The sequence below is a fragment of the Lissotriton vulgaris genome, chromosome 5 (assembly GCF_964263255.1).
Source record: "Lissotriton vulgaris chromosome 5, aLisVul1.2, whole genome shotgun sequence".
In the NCBI taxonomy this organism is placed as follows: Eukaryota; Metazoa; Chordata; class Amphibia; order Caudata; family Salamandridae; genus Lissotriton; species Lissotriton vulgaris.
The window spans coordinates 181127490-181148774 of NC_141693.1; the positions used below are offsets into that span (position 1 = coordinate 181127490).

At 43.0% G+C, this 21285-nt stretch overlaps 1 protein-coding gene across 6 annotated transcripts in view; it reads left to right on the plus strand.

The window, feature by feature from the left end:
* The window catches only part of AKNA (AT-hook transcription factor), a 282106-nt gene that overhangs the window by 90558 nt on the left and 170263 nt on the right, over positions 1-21285 (plus strand). For all 6 annotated transcript variants that reach the window (XM_086921106.1, XM_086921112.1, XM_086921108.1 and 3 more), the window contains exons 5-9: positions 5031-5175; positions 7414-7583; positions 8380-8439; positions 16645-16772; positions 19544-19760. In XM_086921106.1, the coding sequence (XP_086777232.1) occupies positions 5031-5175; positions 7414-7583; positions 8380-8439; positions 16645-16772; positions 19544-19760 (720 nt within the window). The remainder of the gene's footprint in view (positions 1-5030; positions 5176-7413; positions 7584-8379; positions 8440-16644; positions 16773-19543; positions 19761-21285) is intronic.

Here is a 21285-nt window from a genome sequence, read left to right on the forward strand (position 1 = left end):
CTCCAATCCAACTAAAACTGGAAAAAGTGCATAAACAAAAGTGACTCAACCCACTTCAGTCAAACAATAATTGTAGAAGTTTGAAAGATAAAGTAGAATGGATTTGCTATTCTAACTCATTTCTCGCAAATATTAGGTGAAGTGCATTCATTGGAGGGTCTATTTACCATTCTGACCCCAGTCCATCAAAAATTGGGTCCAGTGAATAATCAAGCGAGGGTGAGATGTACTATTTTAACTCCAATCTCACAAACATTGGTGGAAGGGCATAAATATGATGTGAGAGGATCATATTTACTATTGTAAGTCCAGTCCAACACATTTTGAGGATGGTATATACATATTTGGATGATCCCAATTTTACTCTTAATGGAATGTAAACAAACTATTTCAATTTTAGATTTGATTGGGGATAGTGTTGAAATAAAAACAGTTTTCAATTTATTATTAATGGTTCACACATACTATACTTTAATTTCAAAAGACATACCCTACCATTATTGCATGCTATTGTATATAAAAGAAATGAAACTACAACAATTACAAGTATAACACATAAATTCATATAAATTTTTTTTCATATTTTAAAATAAAATCACCCCAAATAAATGTACTCCAGTTTTTATAAGTTTCTAACCATTAAAACCACAGATATAAAAAACTTTGAAAGTATTAAAATAATATTATCAACACATTAGCTACTACCCAAGTAAACATATAACCCATAGTATAACCATAAACCATAAAAAAATACAGCCCAAAATACACGAGTCCCAGCATAGGTATGTAAATAAAACAATTAGAAAATCATTTACTATAGTAACAATTCACAACATATTTATTAAATAATTTATAAATCCCCACAAAACTATAAACCTTCAAAAGATGCCCATTTTTAAAAAAACAATAAATACCACATATATATGTGCGCACTTTAAAACACATTACCCACCCTATATTCCAATAAACCCCCAAAACCCCAAAATGTAAAACCTCTTATACACCCTAAATTAAGGATCCCCAATTGTTAAACAAACTAAAACATATCTAAATAATAATGTATTTTGGAACTGTTGTAATAAAATAATCATTTATTTATGTTTAATAAAACACTATCCACCCTAAAGCCAAAGATAATCCTCAATTGAAAAACATTAAATTAAAAGGTAAGAACCCAAAAATATAAGATAGCACATATCAAAACAATTATTTTGTAAAAAAAAATATTCATACACATTACAATTATGCCATTTCAATTGATTATATTAAATGGCATAATATTTAAGAAAACAATGTTTTAAACCTTGATATTTATGTCAAAAAGGAAAAACACTGTACTAAACCAAAGGAACATAGACTGTATTTTGATACAATTCCCGCTATGTTATTACTTCAATGGAAATGCTGCACAGGCTGCCTCAAGCACCCTTTAACCACCTTAAACACTTCAGTTGAAGGCACACTAACAAATTGAAATGAAAACAAATAATCATGTTTGTTTTTACCTTCAAAAAAAAAATAACAGAAACCTTTACATATAACAATGGTATAACTTTCATAGGTGGTTGGCAGGAAGATGTTCTAGTGTGTTCACGCTAATAATATTAGGTTCAAACCCGATAGATGTGTCTCTCACTCCTCTTCATGTGTGTTATATTCAGTTAGGCAGAGAGCATTAGGAGTCAGGCAAATCTGTTTTAGAATATCTTATCTGCAGGTGGTGATAAAGTTGAGCCTCGCCCTTATACCCCTAAGTCAGCATACGCAAATAACGACTTGTATTCTACAGTCATACTATTATTTATTATTCAGTAATTATCTAAAACTCGTGCATCAGAATGAACATAATTAATATAAATCCAGCAGTTAATATGCAAAGAAGGGTAAATGTTAGATTGGGCCCAATTCCATTTAATGCACATCCTACTTATTTGTCTATTCCCTAACAAAAGTGATTAAAATGTCATTCATCCATCAGTTACGGCTGTATTAGTTTACTAAGCTTATATTATGCCAAATAATGTATTGTCCCATAGTATCATATGTTGTCTTCGAGTCAGCATTTGGAACACAGTCATTCAGCATATGCTTCCAGCAACAGGTCTGAGCTTCTCACTTCCCTGTAAACCAGTACCTTGTATGCTTTTATCATCAATGATGTCTTATGGAATGAGGAGAGGCCGTCCAGGCTCAGCTCCTACTTTGCTATAAAAATGCTACTTTTATCTCTTCTCTAACCAGACTTGGGGCTTCATAACCAGTTTGGTGGTGCGGGAGCGGTACTGCCCAACTCCAGCACCGCCAACCCATAGTTGAACTGCCCACCAGATTCAGAGTTTTCTCTTGTCTGGCAGGCGATCCTTTCGCTTTCCCACGGCGGTGCCTATGAAATTGGCACCGCAATAAGCACGTCGTACCTGCACAGCACAAAGGCACCCCCTTTGTTTCCTCAATGCCACACTTTTCATGGCCCGCCATAAAAAAGTGTGGTGAGGAAACTCATAATATGCTTGGTGGGGCTGCAGTGGCCCCGCCAAGCATATTGTGACCTCAAGTCCGCTGCGCCACCCAGAGATCCCTGGCGGTTGTTCTGGGCCCAGGCGACCCGACCGCCCTGGTCGTAATAGGGCAGTCGGAAGAGTGCCACCGCCGTGTCCCACATGAGTCTGGGGTTCTTTGGATTACCAGACTCGTAATGAGGCCCTTAACCCGTTCGCTGCTTCTGTCGGCCAACAGCTGTCGCGAGCACCACCTCCGTAGTGCTGAGCACATCCATTGGCCGACACGGCCCCACCCACTCTTCAAAACCGCCGCACCTCTGCAGAATTTTGGCCACGGTAAAGGGGTTAAATAGGTTCATATGCCATGCCTCTTCCTATCACGGACTGTGCGTATTGACCGGATCACTCTGAAGAGAGTGCAGTGTTGAGCTGGTCCAGATAATCTTGGTGCTCCGGTTTCTTCCAGCTCCTCAGGGGCTTGATACTCACTGTTGAGATGTGTTCTGTGTCTGTAGCTCAGACTCTTCCATATACCATTCTGTTCACGTAAGGTGCAAGTTAAACATCGTGACACAAGCATACACCACAATATGTTCACCATATGCCACTCCATGATTTACACACCCGCTTTAACCCAACCACCATCTCCTCAGGAGAATGTGTGCTTTTCATATTGTTAAACTTTTTTTACTTTAAAGATCGAGAAAATACTCCTCCCCATTTGTTTTGTTCTTTGGATGTCTAAGCAATGTATTTTTCAACACTCTATTTGAGCCAGAATGGGTTGGAGAGTTTCTCTGTTTTGTTTACTCAGCTCGATGTTTCTTGTAGATCCCGGCCACAGGAAACCATTTGGAGCTAGAAATATTATAGTACTCCCATATGGCATAAGGATAGGGGTTGTCTCAGCATTCCCTCATCTTGACCAGTTCAAAACCATGGGTCAGAAAAGAGAAGCAAAGCAGGTCCAGATGCTGACATTAACATCCAAGCTTTTCCTCTACATGTTATTGAATACTGACTGTATTGGTTAATGTTGAATGCTCTCGAAGTTCTAAATAACACCCAAAAAGCAACATCTCATAGTATCCAGCACCTGCAAGGCATCATAACAAGTCTGTAGATTAGCTATCTTCATGTTGCAGCCAGGGTATAAGTCAGATTAATATCTTATTGTATGCAATATGTTGTGTCAATATCAAGAGACTGTTTTTTTCAAACGCAATATGCAAAGTGTTTAAAGTACCTAGAAAAACTACTTGTGCAATATACACAATAATTAAATAAGTTCATCGAGAACTTCATACATTACAATGGACACTGACAATGGACACAAGAAAGGAACCAGGAGACATTCTTGACTCTGTGTCATCTATTATCGGGACAATTCTAAGGACTTTCACAGCATCAACACCAGTAGTTTCCCTGTGGTCTAGTTCCCAGTAGGCACCAATAAGCACATCTAGCATGTTCAACGTTTGTTGACCAAGAGGAAGGTTTGTTGATTATAGACTTTTAGAAATGGTGAAACATACCAGAACTTCAGGACTGCAGACCAATATGATTCCTTCAGAAAGAGAGCAAGTGCTATGGAAGGTGATGCAGTGTGACCTGCTCAACCAACCGTATACCCTATCTGAGCCTATTCTTATTGCTCCCACCTATGAAGATCAATGTTGGGCTGTTCTCTGGAAGTATTGCTTATGAAGGCGAGAGTAGAGTTCAGTCTACAGGGCCTTTTCAGAATGGTACTTGAAGTATGTTCACTTTTAACATCATCTTTAGCTTTGCTTTATCACAGTTGCTAGAATCGGTGGCACTAACATGGGAAGATGACCGCCATAGGGCCTGATTTGGAATTTGGCTGATGTCTTGCATGCTCACAGACATGACTTAATATCCCGTCCTCCTTATCACAAGTGCATTATATCTGATTGCACTTGTAATAAGGTGGGATGATATCTGTAGTTTGTGATGGAGTATCCCATACTCTAAACTCTCAATTAGACCCTAGTTCCCTACTCATTGGGCCAGTATGTCCTCATTGACTCTCCTGTAAACACATATTTCATAGCACATAGATAGTGTGGGTTTCATGAGCTTCTGATACTCCCTTCCTGTTAATTTCACTCTACTCTTCTATAGCAATCTGCAACCTTCTAGTTCGATTCACACGTCATAACTACTTACATTTCTCCATTTGAGAACTGGTGCTACTGGTAAGTAACTTTTTCATACATGCTCATTCGTATGTCAGATTTACTAACTGCACAGGGTGTGCAAGGCGCCTTGGACATACAATGTAACTAGGGTACTGTTATTACATTTCCATCCAGAGACAGTAACTGTGGCATAGGATTTGAAGAAGCCTACGCAATTATTAGAATAAGTAAAAATTCTTAAATGTCACAAGTCTACTTCTGGGTGGTGGACATGTGGCTGGTTCAATGTTAGTAGAGGGGATGAATGCTCTTGTTGAACACTGTTATCCAAAATACACTCAAGACACTTTTTTTTCCATATTGTTAGGTTAACCTGTATGCCGATCCACCAAAGCCGAGCCACAGTGTTCAAATGGGAGCTGTGTCTCAAGGGTCAAAAGTCATGGCTTTCACCATCCCTCATTCCCAGGTGGCACAATTTAGCCAGAGCCCGTCGGAGCGCCCGGAGCCAGGTGAATAGGAGCTGCACTATGAATCTATTTATTTATGTATTTATTTATTTTAACCAAGAGTCAGTCTGTGTTTCAGGCATTTGGTATTTCTATATTGTGTGGGTTTTGCTGTGAATGTAAACAAAGGGGATGAATGAACCTAACCCAAAGTTGATATGAAAAGCATGGAAAATGTTGGCTGAATTATATTCAATAAAACCACTCTCTACCACATGTAAGTGGCCCATTTCTTCACTTTGAAGCATCTACAAAAGTGGGATATTGAAGTGGTCCGCAGACTGCTCTTTAACTGAAAGGATGTAACACACTTCCTAGACTTGCTTTATATTCCTATAGCCCAGCATATAATATTGTGCTGTCCATCACAGGCCACCTTGTTTCCAGCCAGGTCAGGATTTATATGGCAGACATGCTCCAGCTATTTACACCTCATTTTAATTGTAGGATGCTACTGAACGAGTTCTCCTTAGGAACCTGAACATACTTGATCTAACCACAGCATAAATATGTGGTACCACTGAAGGTGTTCTCGTTAGCATCTTTCTCTATTTCTATCTGTTTTCACCATGGTATACATTTTTTTGCCAGTGGCAGCATTATCCTTTATTCATCACTTATAGTTAACCTCAAAGACCAGAGATTAAGTGGGGTTATGTTGGGATGGAAATGTCCCCTGTGTCCCCTGCCTGACTCTGGAGAGTGTGTATCCCCGCTCTATGTCTCTGCAGATTTTTTATTTTCACTTCACATGTTCACTGAGGACCACCACTCGAAGGAGCTGAGACCCCACTGCATGGCTCTGAGATTGGGTGGGTCACATACACTGCACCTCTCCTTTTGAGATTTACATCTGTCCTCTCCCTGGGCGGAGAGAGACTGCCAATGGAGCATCAATGTTTGTAATGGACGCAACAGATTAGGAGTTCTAACTTTACTACTACTAAATTGAGAAAAATCCTAATTTTAAGACTTTCGGTATTCACAGAAGGCATTTAGGAGTCCTAAAGTTAGGAGTCCTAACTTCTGTGAATACTGAAATGAGTAAGTTCATTCTGTGAATACCAAAAATAGTAAGTGCATTCTGTGAATTCCAAAAGTAGTAAGTTCATTCTGTGAATACCAAAAGTAGTAAGTGCAATCTGTGAATATCAAAACAGTAGTAAGTTTAGGATTGAGTCTTAAGTTCATTCTGTGAATCGGGCCGTAGTATTTAAGACCGTTTTCCTTGAAGTGTGAGATTTGTAGTTATGAGTGTTCTTTTCACATTTGCATTTATGAGCAAACCGATTGAGCAGAGCTGCTTTTACTAGAACATTTTCTGGGCAAACAGTCATGAGAGTACTGTTTGAAAAGAGGTGTGTGGTTTTATGAAAGATCTTGAAATGTCCAGTACTTGCATCTGATGTGTGTTTTGTTAGAGTGGTGCGACAGATTAATTTGCGGGAATATTTCTTATAAAGTAATGAGAATGCTTCCCTTCGACAGAGATGGAAAAATTGTTTTCCTATAAAGATGTTTCTCTAGTAAATTGTTTTTACATTCAGCTTCCTTCTTTCAACATCTGGTCACCTCGGTGAAAACATAAGCAAAAAGGAAACTACCAGGTCTTGAATCTCTAAAAATGTATTTACTTAACAGAATAACGACGTTATTAATACAGTGCTAGATTCAATTTAACCATGTTATTAATATATTGCTAAATTCAATACCTTGTGAATTTCTACATGATTCGCTTGTTAACATATCTACGTTTGGGGAGGGAGTTCACACAGTAAGGAGTCTTTGGAAAGATTTTATGCTGGAGACAGAAAGATCACTGTCCTTGAACATTGTTAACCCAACACTAATATCCGTTTTAGCTCCAGGAGGCTCTTATCTCCTATCCCAATTCTTTGGTAACCTCAACAAATTCAGAAAGATTGCAGACAAACTATTGAATCATTGTAAGCTTTACTGCTGGGTTTGGAAATGTCAGTTTACAGTTTCCACAGGCAATGATATCTGTTGCAGATTTAACTTGCTTTGAATATCATTTTTTTATTTCATTGATAAGCATTAATCGATCCACAGGCAGAAGAAATGTTTAACACATATTCAAGTCTTTGAAAGATTGAGCTCCAGTGAATGTGTTTACAAGATGGCTCCTAGAACTGGGCAATGTGTATTTCTCGGATTGCTAGGTGTACACATAGTTGTGAGACTGCTCATGATTTCTTGATCACACTGGCTTTATTTCAGAGTCTCTCCCCGCAGAAGGCGAACACACTGCTGCTCCCCAGCCACCCCCAACACCCCCACAAGCAGACGATGGATCTGGTGCTGATGAACTTCGTAACGGTGATGAGCCCTCTCCAGGAGAGTACCTGACGCTGACCCTTGCAAGGCAGGCAGAGAAATTCCAGAGACAGGCAAGTTCAGTCTTTTAAGGGGGCTGATTTATCCAAACTACAAAGACCTATGCTGATACTTTGTTGAGTCTATTTTCCAAAGGCTATAAAAAAGTTGGTAAATGATGACAGTGGTGTGGCCCATGAGTTTACGGTGAGTGAGTGAGTGATTTAGTAAATGAATGGTACCCACTTCCATAGCTCACTATTTTGCAGAGTTGATCTGTAAGCACTGTGATCTGGTAAAATGAGTCTCTGGATTGCACGTTTGGGTTACATTTGATGTGTGTGCCAAAAAACTCACAAGAAGGCTGCAGAATTCAGAACTCAGTGGCCAGAATCACTCTCCACATCTCAGGCTGCACTAGTCACATCGCATCCGAAGGAGCTCCTCGGATCCCCATTCACAAACGAGCCCAATTCAAACTTTTCATTATTCAGCTCTTTATCACTTTCAAGTCTATACATAACACTGGACCAGCACACCTCAACAATTGCATCTGCTTTCACAAACCTTCCAGACACCTCCACTCATCAGGACACTCACTTGCACGAATCCTACGCATACGGAAAACCAGTTCTGGTGGCCAAGCCTTCTCCTATGTAGCTCCTAAAGCATTGAATGGCCTACTGCTACACATACGAGCCTCCTCCTCCCTTCTTGAATTCCAGCTTAAGACCTGGCTTTTCGAGCAGTCCCAGTAGGCCCTAGGTGTGGTTAGGCTCATACCTGCTCAGCACCAGGATACCCTCCAGGGTTATAATGTGCTCTATAAATCTGCAAAACATAACAGAACTTTTTTATTCCAACCTACAGGTTGAATCCTTCGAAAAACAGCTCCAGATGGGGAAGTTGTCTCCACAGGAACAGATAAAGGTACTCAGCAGACCTCTTTATTGCCTATAAACTTTTGCATCCTTTATGCACGGTCTGTTTCTACCCTGTAATTCCCTGAGTTGTAGCTCACCTCCATTGTTTCCGAGGGATGGTTTCTCCTCTATATTGCTTTTCATTGATGCGTTTGAAGCAAGTCCCCTCCAACACCTTCTCCTGCATTACCTCGGAGGGCTTATATCTTAACTTCATTGCTTATTTATGACACAGTTTGCCCTCCTCTGTGCTTGTGCTATCTCATCATATCACTGATTATCTGTGCTTGTGCTCTGTCTCCTCTTTCCATTGACTGTCAGCTCTGACTCCTACCCTGCTTTAGCTGTGGGTTTCTAAATATCCTCTCCACTGCCTATGAATTTCAGTATGTGTCACGCATTGCATTTTAAGATTAAAATCTGTCCTTTTTTACCTTTTATTTGCTGGCACCTCTCTTCTGTTACTAGCAAGTGCTGACATGTGTCAGTCAGTGCTTGCTAGTGCTGACACCACTTTTCTTTATCTCTTCCACTACAACTTTGTGCTCATATCTCTCTTCTGTTACTAGTGAGGATTGACATATCTCCTACACTACCGATGTGTGCTGGCACCTCACATAAATGACCTATGAGGTTTGTCATCTCTCCCCCAGTACTTGAGTGTGTTGGTGCTTCGCATATTTGACCTAAGAGTTCTGACAACACTCCTCCATTGCCGGAATATGTTGACATGCTCTCCTATTGCCTGTGATGGTTGGCATATCTCCTCCATTACCTGTATGTGCTGGTACCTCTCACATATGACCAGTGAGTTCTGACATCTCCCATCCATTACTCCATTACCTGTGTGCATTGACACCTGCTCCTCTTATTTATGATTTATTCTTTATTCAGTCGATTTCTCAAAACCATAAAAGACGGCAGCAGTATAAATGCAGTATAAAAACAATCTATAAAAGACAATTCATGTAAATAAAGGCGACTCAAAATCTAGAAAGACATAATTAATCATCCTTTATACTCCATATAAAAACAGCAGCATTTAAAAAACAAACAACGAGTTAGCAAACATCTGTCCCTAGTGCACTTCACCAGTATTAAATAGGGTTCCATCTCCAGAGTGGTAGTTGTCAAAACATATCTTACGACTGTGTCCTTTGTTAACTCAGCCTCTTCGCCGAGTGAAACCACCCATTCCATAAATCTCTCCTTAACCCACTTATGATCTCCTCTGCTAATGCCTTCTGGTGTAACAAAATACCTCCTTCCTCCCCAGGTTAGCAAAGATGTACCTTATATAAAGTAACCAGGGTATTTTGAGGCATAAATGAGTGACAAGTAATCCCTCATAACTAAACTATTCAGGGCCAGCTCCTCCTGTGACCATATCCTAATCCAACTCTGCAGTGGACGCAGAGCTGTCTGGTCACTTAGATACTTAACCCCTATATCGTCAGGCGTGGAGTAGGTTGATGTGCGGTGTGGAACACAGATCACACGCCCTTTGACATTTGCTTTCCTTTATCTGTTGCTCATTTACTGGAAGATACACCCAAATGTCACTCCCATACAGTACTTTAGATATACACTTAGCCTGGTAGATTTTTAACTAAGGCTTTAAGGGGTCTACTACCCAGCTTGGAAGCGAAGCGGAAAAAAAAACATGGCAGTACATCCAGTTCTTCACAGAGTTATCTTATCTTAAAGAATCCCAACTGACAAACACGCAGACACACTAGCTGATGTGTGCACCCCAATTGCTCAGGCAGGCTCAAAAACCATAGGAAAAAGAAGAAGTCAAAAGAATCCTTACTACAGGACCACTTCACCTTACAACTTCAGGTATGCAGAATACTGCTCAGGATGGGAAATGACCCAGGGCCAAGAGGGGGGCCCGATCCGGCCTCTTGGGCTTGCTGTAGGCCCGGACTTCTGCCGGGCAAGGCCTGCACGCATCTTGCGCTGTGGGATGCTTCCGATGAATTTAAAGCACTCAAGATCAGCCCCCATGTGTGAGCCCAGCGAGTACGGCTTGCAGGACATAGATGGTTCAGTAGGACAGCATGCGAGGCTCCTGCGATACGGGATGCATCTGGTGAATTTAAAGCGCTCTGGCGCTCGAGATCAACCCCACATGAGAGTCTGTAAAACTGGGGAATGTAGTCCCACCCCAGCAAACACGGCTTGCAGGAAAGAGCGGGTTCAGTAAGATGGCATAGGAGGCTCACACGCTGAAAGGTGCACCTGATGTGTTTAAAGCACTTCGGTGCTAGAGATCAGCCCCAATGTGTGAGCCTGGAAAACTGGGGGATATAGTCCCACTCCAGATAATACAGCATACAGGACAGAGTGAGTAAGACAGCATATAAGGCTCCCAAGCTGCGGGACACCTCCCATGAATTTAAAGCACTCTGGCGTACAATATCAGCCCCCAACCGTGAGCCTAGCAAACTGGGGGATGTGGTCCCACCCCAGCAAGTACGGCTTGCAGGAGAGAGATGATTAAATAAGACAGAAAGCACACTAGGCTCCCTTCCCTATTGCGTGTGAGGGTTGACACATCTCCTTCATTACTTTTGTGTAGATGCGCCTCTTATGTATGTTCTCTGAGTTCTGACATCTCTCCTGCCTTACCTGTGTATGCTGGAACCTCTCATTTATGACCTGTGAGTTCTAACATCTTTCCTCCATTTCCTGTGTGCATTGACACCCTTTCCTATTGCCTGTGAGAGTTGACATATCTCCTTCATTGTCTGCGTTGGCGCCTCTCATTTATGATATTTGAGTTCTGACAATTCTACTGCATTACCTGTCTATGCTGGCACCCTCTACTATTATCTGTCAGGGTTGACATATCTCCATCACCTGTTTGTCCTGACATCTTTCCTATATAGCCTATGAGTTCTGACATCTGTCCTCCATCACCTGTGTGCTGCACATCTCTCCTGTTACCTGTGCGGTTTGAAGTAGCTCCTCCATTAACTGTATGTACTGACACCTCGCTCCTCTTACTTGTGAGGGTTGGCCTATCTCCTCCACTACCTGTGTGTCCTGGCACCTTACTTGTATGTCCTGTGAGTTCTGACGTATCTCCTTCATTACCTATCTGTGCTGTCACCTCCCATGTATGAACCGTGGGTTCTGGCATGTCTTCTCCACTGCCTTGGTGTCCTGGCATCTACCTATTATTACCTGTGAGGGTTGATTTATTATCTCTTGTATTACCTGTTTGTGCTCATATGCCTCTCCTCTTGTAAGGTTTGTTGTACTTACAGCTCCATCAAATGTATGTCCTGGCTTCTCTCTCCTGTTGTATGCGAGTGCTGGCACATCTTATCCAAACATTTGTGAGAATTCATAAGTATAGAGATACAATAATGTCTATATTTTGGCTGTCCAACTGGACATCATCTTTTAATGAGAAGGTACAAGAAACCATACAAGTGGGGACATATATATCATAAAAAACGGAAAAGGCTCAGGCAATACAAGAAGGTGTGGCCAGAGAATATTATAGTTATTAGGCTAACAGAGAATACATTAGAGCACATAGCACATATTAATACCAAATATACATTTGTTTCAGAGTGCATTAAGTCGACGGATGTTTCGATCCCTTTAAGTTAATGCTGGGATCATCTTCAGGACAAGACAAGTTGATGCCTGAGGCAATTGCTTGTAGAACAAAATTCTGAAAGGGCGGGGGGGGGGGAGAGGCGAAAGAGGGGAAAAATGAAAAGGGAAAAGAAGGAGAAGAGGGGGATTAGCAATGGGGGAATTATAACTAGAGGTTTCAACGTACTAATTGTAGGTGAATGGTGAGGCATGCTTCAGTTCTATGGACATTAACTGTGTGTGTTAAGATGCTATCCGTCTGGGCATGCAATGGCTAGAAGGGCTAATATGTACGCGAAGGTTGACAAGATGATTTCATAATCTGGTGAGATGTGTCCCGAGATTGACAAGAGTTCATGACAAGACTCCATGCACTAATGGGAATTACTGGTGATGAAGGAGTAGGTTGTAAATAAGTTGTGTTGAGGGATTACCTGTGACTCAAAACCGGGAGTTGGAGCGGAAGGTTACACACAGGCCTAAACCTTGTTTTCTAATCTTTGTTCCAGGCAAGCGTTTTCCATGCAGCTTGATTCGAAAGCGGTTCTATTTTAAAACACAAGAGGGAGACAGAGACCATACAGTTGTGAAATCATATTGAACCGCACTGACAGGGAGAACCATCGCCCATGGTCTCCGAGTGGCCCTTTAATACAGCAGGGCCCGGTAACACCAGTTATGATAAAGTGTAGGGAAAATTAAAATAAAACATGTTTACCATATAGCACATAAAGTAAAACAATTAAAAGATGCTGCATCAATATTAGCTTAAATTTGAAATAAATACTTAATTAATTGAAATTTGTTAAATTCAATTGAAATGATTATTTTGCAGTTTGAATTAAAAGATAAATCCCCACGTAATGAAAACATATTTTTACTATGCATTATTATAAGTGATGCATAAATTAATTACAATGAATGTAGTTAGATTTTAACCCCTCCCATGCTCATGACGAGCTGAGCTCGTCAGAACGTCACACGCGGGGCTAAATTCCCCGCTGTGCTGAGTGTTCTGAGGAAACGGGTGTGGCCGTGACAAGCTCAGCTCGTCATGAGCACACGAGCACCGCGGCTCATGACGAGCTGAGCTTGTCACGAGCACCGGGGCGCTGTGCGCGCTCCCCCGCCCCACAGCACAGCGGGGGGATAACCCCCGCAGCCAACGGGTTAATAAAAATAGGGTTAGATTAATTGTTAAATTAAACATAGGGTATTAAACTGCTTTATGAATATATATATTAACCCTGGGCAAAGCACTATGCTACGCTCGCGAAGTTTGCGCAACTTCGCGAACTGCATGTAGCACAGTGCGAACATGCGTAGCGGTCATTTTTTGCTTGCTTGCGGTCCTCAACAACAAGTTGGCAACCGTGAGCAAGCAAAATGATATCCCGGCGAGACTTTTTCCTTGTTCGCGATCAGCAACATCAATCAAGTTGCCAATCTCTAGCGTGGAAAATAAACCTCCCGGTGAGATTCTCAACGTGGGTAGGTTAGGTTTCTCATTGCGAATGGTCGCGTATGCTCGCGATGAGAAACTACCAGTCCGCGTTGAGAAAGCTGCAGCTAGAGTAAAAATCTACTCCAGCAGCAGAAAACTACAGCTCACACTGTGCAAGATGCCTTTTCAATGATTGCACAGTGCTGGATGCTTGTCCGCACTCTTCTTTCACGATAAAATTGCTAAAATCTATGAGAACTTTCCCCTATTAACCCGCATAATGATGAGGCACTTAGCATACTAGAGAAGCAGGATGTAAGGGTGGCATGCTCCTTGAGCAGCTTTACATTAATTTCGACAGAAGAGGTTCTCAAAGGCCTGACCACGGCCAAGTCAGGGTTCCCATTGGATTTCTGCCTTCCTAGGATTATGACACTCCTAGCCACCAGCAGCGTTCAATCGATCACAGACATCTTTAATCGGTCAATACTCATGGTCTCGATTCCATCACCATGGAAGGAAGCCTTTGTGCGCCCTATTTTGAAAAAGCCTGCGGCGGACCCTTCCATATTGGGAAACTATAGACCTATTTCCCTTTTACCACTCTTGAGTAAAATCATTAACCGCCAACTCAGTACTTACCTTGAAGAAAACCAACTCCTAGATCCCTCTCAATCAGGATTCAGGTCAGGGTTTAGTACTGAGAGAGCAATGCTGGAAGTAACCGACTCCCTTAGACTAACCATCGATGCAGGGGGATCAGCAATCCTAATCTTACTCGATCTCTCCGCAGCCTTTGATACCATCTCACACTCTAGGTCGGCGGAGAGACTCGTGGCTTTAGGAATAAACGGGATGGTACTTAAATGGCTGATTGACTTCTTGTCAGAACGATTCCAAACTGTAATGCTGGGACCGTATACATAAAAAAAATGCACTTGGGTAGAGGCGTCCCGCAGGGCTCCTATTTGAGCCCTACCCTTTTCAACATTTATATGGCCCCACTGGCCAGGATTGTGGAGAGATTAGGCGTTGTTATCGTCTCCTACGCAGACGATACACAGCTGATCTTTAACATCGGATCAAACCCCACTCTCGATAAATCTCGTTTTGACGAAGGCATGATCATCATTGCGAACTGGATGACAGCTAACTGTCTCCAGTTGAATCTGGACAAAACGGAGCTGATGCTGTTGGGGAAAACAACACATATCTGGTCAGAGGATTGGTGGCCTCAGGAGCTAGGTGCCTCTCCTTCCCCTAAAGGGTCAGTAAAGAGCTTAGGCTTAAAGCTGGACCAAGGTCTTAATATGAAAGCCCAAGTTTCCTACATGACAAGCTCATGTTACTATGCCCTCCGACTAGCGAGGAAAATATTTCCTTATATTCCTGTTTCCCATCGGAGATCCCTGGTACAAGCAATGGTCGTCTCTCGCTTGGACTATGGAAACGCCCTGTTGGTGGAAGTCGGAGAGACTCTCATGGCTAAACTGCAGGTGGTGCAGAACACTGCCGCTAGAATGATTCTTAACCAGCCGGCAGGTTCACCCTCAGCTCCTCTCCTAAAGAAGCTACACTGGTTGACAGTAAAAAAAAGGTCAAGTTTTAAGATCTGTTTTTTAACATATAAGGCTGTTAACAATACGGGCCCAGTTTACCTACGGAATAAATTACGTAAATATATTCCAAGCAGGAACCTTAGATCGAGGGCCCAGAATTTGCTTCTGATCCCCCGGATTCGGTTGGTCCGGACGTGAGGTAGATCATTCTCGTTCCTGGCTCCCAAGTACTGGAACCACCTCCCTCTGGATGTACGGGAAACAACAAGCTACAGTGCTTTTAGGAAACAACTGAAAGCACACCTTTTTTAATTCAGGCCAGTTTTATCTGCTCCTCTATCTACCTTAGTATATATGTCTTTCTGGATAGCGCCACGATGCCCCAGGGTGATGTGAGCGCTCTACAAACCCTTAACATAACATAACATAACACAATCATTGAAAACGGCATCTTGCACAGTGCGAACAGGGTACTATGCAGTTTGCGTAGGGCATACTCGTAGCTCGTGTAGTGCAAAGTGCACTCCGCGTAGCTACACGTAGCGCTACTTCGAGAACTACGCCCAGGGTTAATATCTATATATATTTCCGTGGGGATGTCCTTAAAGTGTGCTGCACTCAGACACAAAACAGCTTCTCCCCGACAAAAAGCTTTATTAAAGGTATGGCCAGTCACTCTCACCAGTCCTTTAAAAGCATTTGACTGCACCTGACCCGTTTCGAGAGGATCTCTTTTTCATGGGTGATGTGGTCAAAGAGCGCATGTGCGCCTGCAGCTTACTTTTTACGCATCCATCAAGGAGAAAAATCACATACTACAGCTCCCAGAAAGCAACGCACTTCTCATATAGAGTGACCAATCAATGGCGTGTGATATCTCTGAAAAGGAAGCTGCAGGCGCACATTTGCTATTTGACCGCATCACCCTTGAAAAGGAGATCCTCTCGAAACGGGTCGGGTGCAGTCAAATGCTTTTAAAGGACTGGTGAGAGTGACTGTCCATACCTTTAATAAAGCTTTGTGTCGGGGAGAAGCTATTTTGTGTGTGAGTGCAGCTCGCTCTCTGGACCTCCCGACAGATATATATATATGTATATATAAAACCAAACAGTGCCTCTCTCCTGCACCAGAATGACGACACATCAGTCTCCAATGATATAGTATGCGTTTCGGCAGGATCCCCTGCCTTCATCACATACATGTATATATTTATTTCACATTAAAATATATTTATTTATATTTTCAAATAATTTAAAAGTGCAGAATACCTTTGTGAATCAGGACCATAGGGCCCAGTTCACATCAAAGGCACATTTAGTGATGATGAGCAGCCACCAGGCGACATGCTGCTCCTCAATTTTTCACAATTTTGGAAATATTAGCTCTAGGCTGTGTTGCTGTTTCGTGGACTTGTTTTGTTTCTTGTGGTGAAACGTTGATGAAAGCCTGCATGATTCTGAGATGCAGGCTCCTTTGTTTTGTGTTCTGGCCACCCCTAGTGGCATTGTGTACACAGGCCCCATGCGAAGAACAATAGGCTACGGATGCCACGCTCCCACTGGACAACTCCTAATCCAAGTTCATCTGCTTTCAGAGCCTCCAGAGACTGAAGGGGGCACAGGACACCTTGGAGAAGGCCTACCTCCAGGCCCGGGAGGAGCACCGCCTGCTGCAGCAGCGGCGAGGACCTGGCGCTCACAACGGGGAGTTCGATCCAGACAGGTATGAGTCATGATTTTAGCATGGAACTTAACAAAGGAGTAAACCCGTTAACCCAGCGGAGACCGGGAAAAGTTATGTAGCATGAATCACAATGTCTCAACCGGTAATCGTTAAAAAGTCTGTTTTAATGAGTGTATAAATCACAAAAGGAGGGAAACAGGAGACCAAGGTAAGGTGTAAAGGTTGTGATTTAGAAAGTAGTTATGTCAGCACTACATTACAACTGGATTGGAGTAACCATAACAACCAAAAGTGCACTGAGCGTGCAAGTGTAAGTGTCAAGTACAGTGACACAAGTGGTATAGGAGCGTGAGACGGCGAAGGACAATAAAAACAAACAATAATTCAGGGTCAAAATATGAATAAATACAAATGTAATTAGTTTTGAGTGATTTCAAAATGACCACATAGTAGCCATAAATGACACTGCAAAGTCGACGGCGTTTCGACCTTATCAGAGGAGTTGGCTAGGGCGCTCGACCTCGGACCTGGGGATCTGGGTTCGAGTCTTGGTAACAACGCTAAACATCCTCTTAATCTCCCATTGCCTAACAAAAATTAATGTGCGTCCTCATGTAACATAACTAGTGCTATGTAAAGCGCTCTGATACCCAATTCGGGTCAAGTTCGCACTATATAAAACTCTGCAAAAAAAAGATTAAGGCCATCATCAGGATGATGGTTACAAATTTCTAAGATAGTGCTGGAGGCACAAGGAGTGACTGTCGCTGTAACGTATGATGAAGGGTCCAACGATACTTCGATGAATGGGATGGGTACAGAGTCTGTGAAATTGCTGCCTGGAATGGATTGAATCTCAGTCAGCCACTGAGGCTGGAATGTCGCATTGGGGGATACCACGTAGGTTCCCCTGGGAATTCGTGGGACAAGTAAGAGGAATAAATCCGGGGGACGGGTGAAGCTTCACTCGTCCCCCCGGATTTATTCCTCTTACTTGTCCCACGCCCAGACTCTGTACCCATCCCATCCAATGAAGTATCGTGGACCCTTCATCATACATTACAGCGATTTACCTTGCACACTGCTGCATGATCTGATCTTGATTGATTCCCCTCGCTTCTATCACCATACCGGGATAGTCCCTCCTTGTGCCTTCAGCACTATCTTAGAAATTTGTAACCATCGTCCTGATGACCTGAATCTGATAAGGTAGAAACGCCGTCGACTTTGCAGCGTCATTTATGGCTACTACATGGTCATTTTGAAATCATTCAAAACTAATTACATTTGTATTTATTCATATTTTGACCCTGAATTATTGTTTGTTTTTATTGTCCTTCACTGTCTCACGCTGTTCCTATACCACTTGTGTCACTGCACTTGTCACTTACACTAGCACGCTCAGTGCACTTTTTGTTGTTATGGTTACTTCAATCCAGTTGTAATGTAGTGCTGATATAACTACTTTCTAAGTAACAACCTTTACACCTTACCTTGGTCTCCTGTTTCCCTCCTTTTGTGATTTATACACTCATTGTAACAGTCTTTTTAACGATTACCGGTTGAGACATTGGTGTTTATGCTACATGATATTAGCATGGGCATAAAAAGTGCAGAAGTCACCAGTGAAACAGCTTTTGCAATAAGATGAGTCATATGTGTTTTTATGAAATACAGAATCTCTCCCTCTCATCCTCCGATTACAGCTGTTGGTCCTCTGGACCTTACCGTTGTTACCTCAAAGGTGTTTGTAAATATCCTTGTTGTTTTGATTTTTTAATGGCCTTTCTGTCCTTTCATTTCGTCTTCACCTGCTCTTTCTTCTTTTCCTCTAGATCCTTCTATCTCACTTTCTCTTTTTCTTTCTATTTCTCTTTCTCTTGCTTGTTCTCTTTTTATTTCTCCCTGCCTTTCTCTTTCTTTCTCTTTCTCTCACTGCCTTTCTCTTTCTTCTCTCTGACTTTTTCTTTCTTTTTTCTCACTGCCTTTCTCTTTCTCTCTGCCTTTCTACTTGATTGGGCTGCTTCTCAGAGCCTCCCTTCCTGTCTCCTTGTATTATAGATTTGGCTCATGGGCTTGCTTCCATGGTATTTTCAGACTTCGACTTCCTTTTTTTCCTCCTTGTTCCAAACACTTGTTAAATCCTGGCTCTTCTGCTCCACGCTGCACTGATGGATGTTGTTTCCTTTTCAGCAGTATTTCCATTTACGCCCTTCCTGCAGGGTATTTAATGCTTAAAATCAGTGGCGTATTACAAAATGATGGGACCCCTTGCAGAAGGTGATGAGGGACTTGGCATCTCCCTCTACACTACAGGGGCCTTCTCACGAAAGCAGAGTGACTTTACCAAGCGTTTGACTATTTCTTATTCCATGCCATTGCATGTATACCGCTAGGCACTGCAAGGTGATAGCTTAGAGGGTGAAGTGTCTATATCCCAACATTCCCTGAATGTCATCTACGTTCTGTCTTACCTCTGCTCCTCTCCAGACTCTTGACATGTGATTCTTGTGTTCCAGTGTTTGCTTCTTTTGGCATGTGCTTCAACAACCTCAATGTCCCCATCCCTCTCCTTGGAAGTGCTTTCATTAATTTGGTGTCCTTCTCCTTATTGGTGGTCTTGAGTCCTAGTATCCCCTATTAGAATTATTTTACAGGGCTTGCTCTACAGGGGGATTGTGGTTCTAGGAATCCAGCATTCCTAGTTCCCTTTTGAGTAAGAGTCTAGACTAATTAGGGGCCAATTCCAGCCCTATTTACAGAGCCAGGTTTTGACTCTCCAACTCAGCGTAAAACGTTATCTTTTTCAGGGTTGTGGAGGGTGAGATATTCCGCCTCGGAATGCACCTGGAAGAGCTGAAGGATGGGATTGACCAGACCATGCAGAACCGGCCCGGTCCTAGTGTCCATCCAGAGCCCGGGCCACCCCCTAACATGCACACCATGCCCCTCTCAGATGATCTAACGCAGCAACCCAGGCCATCTGCAGTAGCCCCTGTACCAGCTGTGCGCACCCCGTATCCAGAGGTGAGTGAAAACAAGATACTCTGAAAGGTTTCATGGTGATCCCAGCAACCAGATCTGCCCATTCATACAGCTACTGTTCCAGCCCATGCCTGCATTGTTACAGGTACAGCTCCTGTCCATTCCTTCATTACTACTGGTACTACACCTGTCCATTCCTTCATTACTACAGGTACTGCTCCTGTCTATTCCTTCATTGCTACAGGTACTGCTCCTGTCCATTCCTTCATTACTACAGGTACTGCTCCTGTCTATTCCTTCATTACTACAGGTACTGCTCCTGTCCATTCCTTCATTACTACAGGTACAGCTCCTGTCCATTCCTTCATTGCTGCAGGTACTGCTCCTGTCCATTCCTTCATTGCTACAGGTACTGCTCCTGTCCATTCCTTTATTCATACAGCAAGTCCTCCTGTCCATTCCTTTCATTTCTACATTTTACAGGATCTGCTCTTGCTCTTTGTCCATTCTTTCATTCCTACCACTGCTGCTTCAGTCTATTCCTGCATTCCCACAGCCACTGCTCCTTGTCCATTTTTACATTCTTACATCTGCTGCTCTTTGTCCATTCCTACATTCCAAAGCCTCTGCTCTTGTATATCCCTGCCTTTCTATAGCCACTGCTCCTGTCCATCCCTGCATTCCTACAGCAAGTGCTTCTGTTCCATTCATACATTCTTACTGGCAGTGCTCCTGCCCTTTCCTTCATTCCCCTCTCCATTCTTCTACCTTGTACACATGTCCCTGCCTACAGCCACTGCTCTGGTTAATTCATACAGCCCCTATTCCTGCCCATCCTTGCATTCATACAGCCCCTGTTCCTGCCCATCCCTGCATTCCTACAGCCCCTCTTCCTGCCCATCACTGCATTCCAACAGCAGTGCTGCTGTCCATCCCTAAATTCCTACAGCCAGTGCTGCTGTCATCCCTGAATTCCTATAGCCACTGTTGGTGTCCATCCCTGCATTCCTACAGCCAGTGCTGCTGTCCATCTGGCATTCCTACAGCCAGTGCTGCTGTCCATCTGGCATTCCTACAGCCAGTGCTGCTGTCCATCTGGCATTTATACAGCCAGTGCTGCTGTCCATCCCTGCATTCCTACAGCTAGTGTTGTTGTCCATCCCTGCATTCCTACAGCCAGTGCTGCTGTCCATCTGGCATTCCTACAGCCAGTGCTGCTGTCCATCTGGCATTCCTACAGCCAGTGCTGCTGTCCATCCCTGCATTCCTACAGCCAGTGCTGGTGTCCATCCCTGCATTCCTACAGCCAGTGCTGCTTTTCATCCCTGCATTCCTACTACCAGTGTTGCTGTCCATCCCTGCATTCCTACAGCTAGTGCTGTTGTCCATCCCTGCATTCCTACAGCCAGTGCTGCTGTCCATCTGGCATTCCTACAGCCAGTGCTGCTGTCCATCCCTGCATTTCTACAGCCAGTGCTGGTGTCCATCCCTGCATTCCTACAGCCAGTCCTGCTTTTCATCCCTGCATTCCTACAACCAGTGTTGCTGTCCATCCCTGCATTCCTAC